General features: G+C 33.3%; 2 protein-coding genes across 5 annotated transcripts; both read right to left on the reverse strand.

Annotated features, from left to right (window-relative positions):
* Positions 1 to 1,047: 1,047 nt before the first annotated feature.
* On the reverse strand, positions 1,048 to 5,354 carry LOC140814448 (ubiquitin-conjugating enzyme E2 28-like). The gene is made up of 5 exons (XM_073173448.1): positions 5,227 to 5,354; positions 5,012 to 5,101; positions 3,832 to 3,959; positions 3,231 to 3,335; positions 1,048 to 1,401 (listed from the first exon to the last, which is right to left on the reverse strand). The coding sequence occupies exons 2-5, from the start codon at positions 5,079 to 5,081 to the stop codon at positions 1,258 to 1,260; spliced, it is 447 nt and encodes a 148-aa protein (XP_073029549.1). The 5' UTR covers positions 5,082 to 5,101; positions 5,227 to 5,354; the 3' UTR covers positions 1,048 to 1,257.
* Positions 5,355 to 6,702: 1,348 nt separating this feature from the next.
* Positions 6,703 to 10,859, reverse strand: LOC140814729 (common plant regulatory factor 1-like). 4 transcript variants are annotated; one of them, XM_073173815.1, is made up of 13 exons: positions 10,631 to 10,718; positions 10,224 to 10,316; positions 9,488 to 9,619; positions 9,360 to 9,404; positions 9,181 to 9,273; positions 9,005 to 9,085; positions 8,545 to 8,705; positions 8,199 to 8,256; positions 8,065 to 8,113; positions 7,792 to 7,988; positions 7,543 to 7,620; positions 7,326 to 7,451; positions 6,703 to 7,250 (listed from the first exon to the last, which is right to left on the reverse strand). In XM_073173815.1, exons 3-13 carry the CDS (start codon positions 9,545 to 9,547, stop codon positions 7,035 to 7,037), a joined length of 1,164 nt encoding a protein of 387 aa, XP_073029916.1. In that variant the 5' UTR covers positions 9,548 to 9,619; positions 10,224 to 10,316; positions 10,631 to 10,718; the 3' UTR covers positions 6,703 to 7,034. The 4 variants fall into 4 exon arrangements, with proteins under 4 accessions (XP_073029916.1, XP_073029914.1, XP_073029913.1 ...); XM_073173813.1 differs by lacking the exon at positions 10,224 to 10,316 and having other exon boundaries at positions 8,065 to 8,104; positions 9,488 to 9,573; positions 10,631 to 10,859; XM_073173812.1 differs by lacking the exon at positions 10,224 to 10,316 and having other exon boundaries at positions 9,488 to 9,573; positions 10,631 to 10,859.
* Positions 10,860 to 12,116: the final 1,257 nt, after the last annotated feature.

A 12,116-nucleotide genomic window follows, 5' to 3' on the forward strand; every position in this document is an offset into this window, starting at 1 on the left:
TTTAATTTTTTTTAACTTTTAAAGATTGGTATGATATTGATCGTTAATCTTCAACGACCAAGTCATCTCAACTATTCTTTTACTTTTATCAAAAAAAAAAAAAATATTAATTATTTATTTTAATTTTTTGTTAATTATTACAGTTAATTTAATAATTAAATAAAAAATTTAAAAAAACAAATCCTCGTACCATATCCTCTCCCCCTTGAATTGGAAAGGGGAGGAAGCATGAAGATGGCCGTAGCACTGGCTGCTGCCATGGGCCATGAATCATAAAGTTGAATGTAAACAAATCAAACCTCGTTACTTGCCAGTTGCCACCAAGATTTCCCATTATACAAATATCCGGTTCACTCGACCTACTCCTGCGGACACTGCCCGCAAAGGTCGATCCAACGGCTCAGATTTTTCCAAGTCAAATTTTTTTTTTTACATGGAGGTGGACCCGGATCACTCATATGGAGTGATCCGGACCGTTCATTGCCCGTGCAGGCAGTGAAACAAACCCAAATTTCCAAATCTGACAGCAAAATTTACCCAGATCTAAAAGTTTCTTCTGATACACCTTTCATGGTTTTTTTGCAACCAACCACACTTAATAATTATATAACCAAATTTTATTTCAAGAAAGATTTGTCAATTCTTCGATCAGAAGTGTTGCGATCACAATTTAAATGTTTTGTTTGTTTTCAAAGTTTGCATGAACAGGATCATTTTAAAAACATTCCAATTTCAAGAAACTGACGGAACACAATGCCGATATCAGTAAATTTTTCAACTGAGGATAAGAGAACATGAATGCAGGATAAATGTTTTACTTGATCAGGAGTGCCTTTTGTCACTGGTAATGTGGCTACAAGGTACTCAATCTAATGCAAACCTCCATTCGGCGATACAAGATCAATTCAGGGACTTCGAACTGTTTCATAATAGTACTGATTAACATCCTATCAGCATATTTCATGCACAAATTATTACACCTTGTACTAGATTCATGGTTACAAATTTTTTTTCACTGAGGTATCCATTATTGTGCAGATCTACCTCTTATCCATAAATAGTAGATTAAAAGATGATAGAAGTTACTCAATGTTACAGATCAAACATAGTCAATAGGACGTGCCCAGTCTTTTCCAACAATCATTCCTCATAAACAATATAAGACACCATTGCATCAGTTTCAGGAATTCTTCAACTATAAGATACAAGCGCACAAGCACATATTCATAAATAATAGGTCACCAGCGGCAATCAATACTAACCCATAGCATATTTCTGAGTCCAGCTCCTTGCTGTTTGCTCGTACTTGGCTCTGTCTGTCTTATACATATGAGCAATTTCTGGCACCAGAGGGTCATCGGGGTTTGGATCCGTCAAAAGGGAACATATTGAGAGCAGTACCTAGAAACCACAACAATCAATCGCAAGAGGAACAGACAGGACTTCAATTTCAAGAAACAGATATAACAAGTTGCAAAAGCTTACAAATATAAGTTGAGACTTGAGAAGCTACACTACATTGAGCTCTTGCAACTATTATGTAGCTTTCATAGCTTATTCCCTTCACTCGCCTACCTTTTTGAATATCTAATTCCACACCAGATGCACATGTTTTTCGTCCTCAGGGTTAAGAGAGACTGTAAAATCCTCCAGCATTTTAATTTTCATCAATTTCAAGTCAATGCTCAGGGCCACGGGCAGCATGGAACAAGGGATGCACATGTTTTTCCACCTCAAGGTTAAGAGACTTTGGTAAAATCCTCAAACATTTTCAGTTTCATCATTTATGTTCAATTCGAGCTCAAATTAGTGGCAAAATCTCTACAACCGTTTGTCGGTTGGTGGTTAATTTATTTTCTAAATCAACGATTGTTTGCCTTGAGTCCGTACCGAATGTTTTAATATATAGAGTAGTTTTGCTCTGTTGATATATTTAATCTCATGTATATATTAAACATGCCAATTCTCACCAAAGAGACCTCCATTAAACAAGAAATAGGTACACCAGTAACAGAGCTACCATGAAAATTGAAGGGGGCGGCATTGGTAAAATACCGCCATTCCAAAGACAACAGTGGCAGAAAAAATTAAAGCAACAATACATTACCCATATGCTACTTTATACTAGTATCATGTATGAGAATACAATACTACCGTTAAGGGTGTCAATGAATCAAGCTTGAGCTTGAGCTAGACTAAAAAAGTACAATTTATAAATCTGGCTCAAGAGCAGCTTGAGTTCAAAAAATTTGTTCATGAGCATGTTTGCTAGCTCATATCACGCGTAAGCAAGACCTCAATAACGTGTAAAATGTTAATGAACTTCGTACATAAAATTAAAATAGTATTTTATCTAATAATAATATTATACAAGATGTTAAATTATTTTTAAATTCACATAAATAATCTTTACAACTTCATGACCAAATAAAGTTGGAAGCTTATGAAAACCTTAGCTTGATTGAGCTTAATGCAAGACGGCTCGTCAGGCTGGTGAACCTGCTCAACTCATCTTACACCCCTAAAAACCACATACCCCCCAATTTATACTGCAAATATAAACTAAAATACAATACTACTTGATAGTTGATACTACTATTTATACTATACACAACCATTCTATAATACTTCATTCTAATATATACTACTTTATACTATAATATATCACTGTGTCCACTGACATACAAAATTTTCCGCAATATACAAATTATGCGGTACTATATACTACATGTTATATACTACTATCTGTTTTTATTTACAATACTATATACTACTACAAGGTGTTGATCCATAGAAAATTGCTATGCTTATGCATCCATCCTCCCTACATTTGCATACATCACTAGAAAAACGAACAGTGAGCGGTAAAAGTGTTTCTTATATGACTTCAGAAGTAGAGAAAAATGGCGAGTCCTTGGAAGCTATGTACTGTGCTGACGAATTGATGGGCGGGGACTTATAGAAGAGATGCATGAAAAGATTCGATCTGAAGTGTATTTTAAAGGGTTTCTGGCCGCGAAATCGAAGATTATAGATTGCAAGAAATTAGGGAACCGTTGGAAACAGAAAATTATCTACAGTAAGTGTTATACCTCATTCCAAAAAACAATTATGACGGCTAATACATCTTTAATCTACTCAGTCAAAGCCGCTTTTCGTTTTGAGATATAAGTGTAAACTTGTCACAGATTAAATTACAAGAAAGCGCCCGAGCAATAATCAGTAATAACCTTGGAAATTGTCAAGGCAGGGCTCCACTGCTCCTTCAAGATGTCAAGGCAAATGCTACCATTGCTGTTAATGTTTGGATGAAAAACTTTAGTCCGGAATGCAACCTGCAAAAGTTTAATCATGAAACACACAATACAATTTCAAAAATGTTAAAGAGCGGGAAAGAATTTGATCATAATAGTCTGCAAGAACCAAATTAACGCTTATAGAAAATAGAATTTCAAGTTTTCAATTTTCTAATTAATTTATTGACGCTTGTAAGGGAAATTGAAACCAAGTATCAGGTTTTTTCCACCAGATTCAGGCAAAAAATTGCAAGAAATTAGAAGTTTGACAAAATCAGTGCTGGAATGCTGCAGTTCATATCCATAGAAGTCACACCAATGAAACCTTAGTTATTAAGAAACTGACTCAGTCTGAAACTACAAATAAAGCTCTAAGAAGTTGCATTCGAAAAGAAAGTGAAAACAAAACCATTTCAACAGAAATCACGATCACATACAATGAAGGACAAATGTGGAAAGACTAATATTTTTTTATGACAACGAGCCAGTAAATAAAGAGCCACAATTCACAAATATTATATCATGAAATTCATACCTTTGGAGGTTTGAATGGGTAATCAGGGGGAAAATGAATAGTGACTAAAAACACTCCGCCGGCATAGGGACTATCTTGTGGTCCCATTATTGTTGCTTGCCAGTGAAACATGTCCTCACCAACAGGTCCTGTTACAACAAAAGGTACATCACGTTTTCATTCAAAACAAGGAAAAATGGTGAGAAAAAGGAATCCATTACTAATTGAGTAGAGTTTAAGTGTCAAAAACAACCTATGGATACTTGCATATTATAATTTAACTTCCTTTAAAATAACATTATAATCAATAAAAGTGTTTCCACCATTCAGGACAAAAATGAGGCAGGTAATAACTTTGCAGTTGGTTTAAATGGATGAAGGGCACGTAAATGGGATGCAGACCACTAAAAATGTTTGAAGTTCTGAAGGTTTTTACATGATAAAGATATGCAGATGTAAATAATGCATATATACTTGCAAATTTGCAATAGAATCTCTTCTAACCAGTTACTTATGAGCTCCAGTATGTTAGCGAGAGAACAGAGTTAATACAAACAAGTAAATGGATTGAAGACTACTACCTATGGACACATAGCAAATATGACGCACAAATTTTGATCACAGATACAATTCATAGTTTCATATATAACACAAGAAAAAATTTGCACAAATACTATCGATTCATGACAAACATCAAATCTGTCGATGCTCAGCTCAAGCTGCAGATCATAAGTAGCCTTAAGGTGTATAATTCAAGAGGCTTTATGGACGTACAATCATTGCGAGAACATCACCGGCTTTAAAAATTAACACAAAACTCACATAATATAGTATTTTTTATTAATATTCTGCACTATTCTACTAACATCAACATGTGCACCAACAAAATTTCCACAACCAAGATAGCATTTCTTAAAACAGTCAAAACAACAAAGGTATGTAAACCCACAAAAATAAGCTAATCTGCACACGTAATAAATAACCATTATTCATGGCTAGGACTACATGTTTACCTGCAAACAGTAAAAACAACAGAACCACATCTACCTACACAGATTAAATGCCAATCTACACACGGATTAACGAAATTCAAAATATCCCATATAAAAAATATGACAGCGTCAAAAAACAAGTGAACGAAATATAGACACACCAGACACGTTAAAAAAAGCAACAGAAATGAAAAGGGTCAAAGATTTACCAGCGCTGCAAGAAGTAGGGGGATCTTTCTGCAAATCCTTGAGCTCCTTCAAGATCCGCTTCGAAGCCATCGACCCAAAACTTGTACGATCTAATGTAAAATTTGACCAAGAAAAAAAAAAGACCCCGTAAATGTAAAACGTTGATAACCAAGAAAATTGTTGATTACATATGAAATATAAGGAGAATATATCTTTTACATTTACGAATACGTACTGATTAGAAGTGAAAATGGGAGGCGATTAAGCCTAACTTTCCCTTGGTTTTCTCCTGGTTTCGCTGCAGCTACTGTTGTTTCTTGACGCAAATCAACGACTTAGGGCTGGCGTTTATTTATATATTATTATATATTATTTCCTTTTAAGTTTAATTAATTAAATGTTTTCTTTAGAGCCCTCGTCCTTTTCCTGTTAGAAGATCAACTAATCGAGTAGCTCAATCGGTTGTTGTTTTTATTTTTTCATATTCTTCTTATTTTGTTTGATGACATGGATCTTTTCTTTTGTAGTTGATTAAATTTATAATTACGGACATATCTTTTCTTAATGAATTATAAGATTTCAGTCGTCAAAAAAATTAAATGTTTTCTTTATGTTGAATCAATTGAAAGTAGACAATTAACGATAAATTGTTTTCAATTTAAAAGAATTATTCGATTTAAAATTTTAATAGAATAAGAATGATAATTATATAATTAAACATTTTGTGTATTCTAAAATAGCTATTCTAAAAATCTCACGTTTAATTATAATAATAATAATAATAATTAATAATATATATATATTAATATATATATATATATAAATATATATTGATATTGATATTGATACCCCATAAATGACCCTTCAAGATCATACCCAAACCTCCTGCCCATCTAGCCCAGATAGAAAGCCCATGACAAGTTCATGTATTCTCTTATAAATACAGGTTTGATCATCTAATTGAGAATTCACTATATTATTTTTCAGTAGCATCCTTAGCTGCTCTCCTCTTATATATTCAGTCTCTAACTTGAGCGTTGGAGTGACTATGCCGAGACATTCTCTCGTCCTCTTTCTAACGATCTTCTTCGTGATTTCAGACTTAGAGCACATTCGAAGCCTGCACTAAGACTAATGTCATCTGTTAGAATCGGGTGTTAAATTTTAAATGAGTATCATATATATATATATAAATATATATATATATATATATATATATATATATATATATATAATTTACCATATATTTGTATTTAAGAATTTATTCTTATTGATTAATAAAACATATCTCGATGTAATTTAGCTAAAAACTTTAAACAAATATTCATCATTAATTAAAATTACAAAAATGTTTTTCAACAAATCCTTGGCAAAATCGTTTTTTTCCCAATAAAAATAATTTATTCAAACGAAATTATTTAAATATTTTTTAAAATTACAGTCCTTTTTTTCAATAAAAATAATTTATTCAATCTATATTTAAATATTTTTTAAAATTGCAATTTCTATATTCAAACCCACTTCTAGAAAATTGGCATTTAAATGTTTGCTTAAAATACTTGCACTCTTTTGGTACTTTGATCGATACGGCTCCACGTACGGCAGTGACATGCTCGGTCAAATGATTACCCCATCGGACCCACATCGAGTCCCGTCTTTCTACCTTAAATTTATCAAAAATACAAGATAAGTCGGAAAGCTACATGCTGGGAAAACAGAGGGAAAAAATAAATCAAAGCCGAGCGAACAAAGTCCGATGTTTAAGAGCTCTCACACAAAGACATACAAATTAGACACCATCTCAATTCATCTTCGCTTAAATACATCCCAGTTAAGTCGTTTTTCCCTCCAATATACATCTGGTAGCATCCCAGCAAATCTGAACTTTAAAATGCTCTCCATCTTTGCTGAGATCAATGGTCAATCAATTAGATTTTGAGGTATTACAGTAATACTATTGTGTTCCATTACTATTGTTAAAAAGAAAATTTTGGACTTCGAATTATGCCAAAATAACACGAGGTTCGCAGCTACTCTCCGCGGTCAGATTGCGGCTACGGCATCAGTCCTGGGGCTTTTATCGAGAAGCTCATGAAGCTTAGCTCCAGGACTACTATTTTCATACACCTCACCTTCGTCAGAATTATTGTTAACTCTAGCAAGTAGGTTCACCGTGCCATCTGGTTTTGGCCTAAAATCACCAATCTCGTGTATTGTTACTTCCTCTGTCTGCCCTAGTTGAACATCTTTTAATTTTTCCTGAGAATTTGAAATCCACCATCAGCAAGAAATGGAAATGCCCAAGGAAAAGAATTAAAAGGGTATTACAATTACCATTAACGTGGCGTTTTCAAGCTTCAGTTTCTCAGAGTTGTTGATTAATTTATTGATCTCCGATTTGATATTCATATTCTCAGAAGTCAGCGCTTGAACTTTAATTGTTAGTTCCTCGTGCTCAGCCTGGACAAATAAGATGTTAAGCAAAAACCTGGAAATATGAACTACTAATTACTGATTATTATTATTACTAATTGTAGATGTGGAAGTTGACCTGTTTCCTTAGTCTTGATCTTCTAGCTGATTCTCTATTGGATTGTTTCCTCCTCTCCCGTTTCAGCTCTCGTTCATTCTGCAATAAAAAATTAAACTTGCTCATAGTATAAATCAACCTCAAAAGTTTACCATGGCACAAGAGGGGACACAGATCTTCACATATGTACTTTTATATAAATGCTGGCATCTTTTTTTTTAATATTCTCAAAGCATAATAATTTTGGTCATAGATACTCTCAAAGCATACCTGCAACAAGGCTTCACCTGGCTTCGAAGTCTGTGGAACACTGGTTGGACTTAACTTTACATCGAAATCTGACGGATCTTTCAGCACCAATGCAGTACTCATGTTCTCTGATGTTTTTGCAGATATATTAGCAGGAGGCATCACCTTAACCACCTTATCAGAATCCTGACCCAATCTTTTACCCTTGCCATTTCCAGCTGCAACCAAGTCAAAGAAATGAATGCAGATCAACGTAGAATATGTTTCATAGTTTCACATGTACCACAAGCTTACCGCTGTTGGGAGATCCTGTTCGACTTCTTTTCTTGCCGCTCTGACCAATCTAGTAAATTACGAGTGAATTCTCATTACAATAAAAACTTTTCAGAAAACAAAAATAAGAAATGAACGGAGAAAGGAATCCTCACCCCAGTTGTAACTTCATTACTTAAGTTACTTCCATCACTGGCGCCTTCAGTCTCCACACTGTTCACAGGGAATATAATATTTGTTGTTTAAGTTGCATCAGAGCTATTTTGCAACCCCATAAGGATAAAAGCCTAAATCAGGGCCAGATCCAATAAGGAGAAAAGGAGAGATCAACACGTGGAAAATTCGCTAAAATTTCACATCTAATATTTTTATAAATTCACATTTCGCCCCTACAAATACCTGGGTCCCCCTCTGGTCGATAGGCGTTCTCCACAAAAAACAATACATTACTGATTTAGAAACTTAGAAGTGGAATTCATAGTCATTGATAGTTCTATAAACCTTTGTGTGACTTCATTGTCCGCTGCATCGTCAGCGCTGATGTCATTTCCCTCGCCTATTGACATTGCAAGTCCATCAAATTCTTTCAACTTTTTCACAAATCTCCCATCAGAATTTCCGGGAGGTTTGACTGGGGTCTCCATGCTCAAAGTAGTTCCAGCCTGCAAACCATATTGTACAAAACTACAATTCTTAAGACATTTTATTTTGCTATTTCGTTTGGTCGTGTCATTATGGAGCTTCAAAAATTTAAATGGAACACCAAAAACAGATAAAATGGCTGGCACAGGCGGTAACAGTTACAGAAGGTTTGGGGTGACAAATTACTTTATTCGTGGAGGTGGACCTAACCAAAAATCACACATACAATTTCCCCATTGAGAGGAGGATCTTCCTCTAGTTGGAAGTGTCCCTGATCTCAAGAATCCAAGATTTTCAGTCCAATGTACATGAAACTTACTATATGGACTCCAGGATGTGCGTAGACGCCTCCATGAGCATAGAATGCAGCATATGGAGCCCCATAAGGAGGTATCATCGACTGAAAATAAAAGATTTAATCATATTTCATTACTTTTAGTCTACTAGTTCTTCATAACTCAGAGAGACCCCCTCATCCCTAGACCATGCAAATACCTGTGGTGGTCCCCACATATAAGGTGGAGGAGCATGAGAGGCAGCGACAGAGTTATGATATGGTGGTACAGCAAGTCGGGGGCCATAAAAAGCCTGAAGATTAGCTCCACTAGTTAACATCAGCAAATTCTCAAACATGATCGCAAGAATTTTATAATAATGTCAATTTATCCGATCACCTGCATAGCGGCCCAATCAGGATAGACATGAAAGCTATTCTGGTCCTGCAAAAGCAAGACATTGAAAACATACTAAGCGATAAACCTCAAATCGTTATGTTCAGTCATTAAGCAATAATTATACGCACCACAGCAGGTGATGATAATGCTTCAGTCTTGCAAGGCTTCTCTTCTTCACTGTTTCCCATGGTAGGTGCTACTAACAGACCGCGGACTAAATCAAAGTATCAAACAGCGAGGGAGGAACGCCTTTGAAAAGCCTGAACGGTAATAAATGTTTCCGCACTTTAATAATAACTTAAATTTCAAGTCTCCAGTAGTATGCATATAGTGCAAAGAATCATGAAGGCCAACATCCATAAAAAAAAATGCCCGGAAAGCTAAAACGTTGGATAATTTGTCTTAGATCTTGAATTATATATATGGTAATAAATCTTTATCAACAGCAAAATCAAATCAGATATATATCATAAACTTAATAGTATCAAATCTGGAGGCCACGAAGGGGTAAGAAAATTTGATTTCTGATGAAATGCAATTTATCAAAATAAAATTCTACTACTAAAATTGAATAAAGGCGTGTGAATGACATGAGAATAGTAAGATGAACAACAAATAAGCTACATCTGATCTGTCGTAATTACTGAAATATCTAAACCATTTTCCCAGACGTTTTTCTTCGAAACTTGATGGAATCCAGCTGAATTATTCCAATTAAAAGAAAACAACTACAGAAGTCGTTTCATCATATTGCAACTCCAGATCCGTACGCGAAAAAGTACAAATGATTTGAGTATCGATAATTAAGTGCATTAGTTGGTGAAAATGCTGCCACCAAATGTAGTAAAGACGAAAAGACTCAACAGGGGCTTCCTTGTCCTTTCCCATCCCCACACGCTGCACCGAAATTGACAAACAAACGGCCCCTCTACTGAAAAACTGTAAAAGATTACCACCCTCAAATCTTCAAAACCAAACAAGATATTCCACACAGAAACTCTCCACCTAAGAAGAAGCTAAATCATTCGCCTTTCTCATCAAAACTCCATGAAGATCTCTCTGCCCACTAAAAAAGGACTAATTTCGAGAAACAAAAGTGAGATTTCATTCATACATTTAAGCGTCCTCTAATCCCCTAATTTCACAAAACTCGCAGGAACCATTAAATTCACTGATCTCCGAACAATCTCCGTCTCAAATTTTTTTTATATAAAAAAAACAGAACAATTCATACACATCAAAGAAAAAAACATACTCCAGAGTTTACTAACCTCGATTAGCAAACAGCTGGAAAGCCAAATCATAAATTCCCACGGCTGCTAAACCGGGCTGCACATTTTCTCTCTCTAAGTTGTGAATTAACCTTTTGGGGGAAAGAAGAAGAAGAAGAAGAAGAGAAGCTGAAGAGGAGAAAAAGGGAGCGCCAAGGCACACCACCACGTCATCCAACACGTGTCGCCTGTCGCCTTGTATGCATTGATGCATTGTCAAATGCTTTACCATCAAATGTTGAAAATTGCATAAAATACATAAGAAATCTGATTTATTTTTATTTTTATTTTTCATCATTAGACTTGTTTAATTTAAGTAAATAAACCTAATTATTTTAGGTTAATAAAATATTTCATTCATTATTATTGAGGACATTTTATTAATTATATTTAAAATCTTTGTTGTATTAATCAAATGAGAATGACAGAAACTTATGTGAGATGGTTTTATTGGTCGTATTTTGTGTGACAGATCTCTTATTTAGCTCATTCATTAAAAATATTACTTTTTATACTAAGAGTATTACTTTTTATTGTGAATATCGATAGGATTGACCCGATTCACAGATAAAAACCCCTTCGTCTCACAAGAGACATACTCAATGATAATTATAAGATACTAAATGTATATGAATCATGAATATGATAATTAACAGATCGAGTTGATTCATAAAATTTTGTTATAATTTTATATTAAACATGTAATTTGTGGAGATAATATGTGAATTTTAAATTGGATATATGTTATAATTATAAATAAATATTATTTACCATAAAAACTAATTAACATATCACTTCAACATTTATATATAATATAATATAAATAATGCAAAAGTATCTAAAAAATCAGGTACCAAAAACTACCGTGCACGTTACTTTGAATAATTATAGATAAATATATATATATATATATATATATATATATATATATATATATATATATATATATATATATATATAAAAGCAGAGTTTTTGCCAAAAATAGTAATTTCCTGCCAAAATGTTATTTCTATAAAAGAAAGATTTATCATCAATATTGAAATATGTGCACTGCAATAAATGATCATTTTAATTATTATTTGCATTAATTATATCAATTCATTTAATTCAATTTTGAATTTAATTAATTTTTATATTAATTCAAATGTAATTTATGTATTAAATATTTTTTTATTTTTTTACTCAAATTAAAACTAAACTATATTGAAAAAGTGAACTATTTAAAAAAAAAAATTTGCATTAATTATATCAATCAGTTTAAATAAAAACTATATAAATAAATTTAAAATAAAAAATGATTGCAATGTTCAGTATCAATTATAAAGTAAATCATCCAAAAATAAATTTTTCTATTTTAAGTAATTTATTTCTCAAAATACTTGTTAAAAAATAAATACTATATTTAGTTAGTTTATTTAATTTTTCTAAAAATAAAATTGGTTTAGTGTTAAAAATTATCATTACAACAAAGTATTCTAATGGACAT

The sequence above is a fragment of the Primulina eburnea genome, chromosome 15, assembly GCF_022965805.1.
Source record: "Primulina eburnea isolate SZY01 chromosome 15, ASM2296580v1, whole genome shotgun sequence".
Lineage (NCBI taxonomy): Eukaryota > Viridiplantae > Streptophyta > Magnoliopsida > Lamiales > Gesneriaceae > Primulina > Primulina eburnea.

What these genes read in the sequence shown, in the direction of transcription:
- LOC140814448 (XM_073173448.1), bottom strand. Translation starts at nt 5,081, where the DNA reads ATGGCTTCGAAGCGGATCTTGAAGGAGCTCAAGGATTTGCAGAAAGAT. An exon ending in CCCTACTTCTTGCAGCGCTG is followed by an intron (nt 3,960 to 5,011) that starts GTAAATCTTTGA and finishes TTGTTGTAACAG; the next exon opens with GACCTGTTGGTGAGGACATG. An exon ending in ACCCATTCAAACCTCCAAAG is followed by an intron (nt 3,336 to 3,831) that starts GTATGAATTTCA and finishes AAACTTTTGCAG; the next exon opens with GTTGCATTCCGGACTAAAGT.
- LOC140814729 (XM_073173812.1), bottom strand. Translation starts at nt 10,844, where the DNA reads ATGCATCAATGCATACAAGGCGACAGGCGACACGTGTTGGATGACGTG. An exon ending in CATTATCATCACCTGCTGTG is followed by an intron (nt 9,405 to 9,487) that starts GTGCGTATAATT and finishes TTGCTTTTGCAG; the next exon opens with GACCAGAATAGCTTTCATGT. An exon ending in CTGATTGGGCCGCTATGCAG is followed by an intron (nt 9,274 to 9,359) that starts GTGATCGGATAA and finishes GCTAATCTTCAG; the next exon opens with GCTTTTTATGGCCCCCGACT.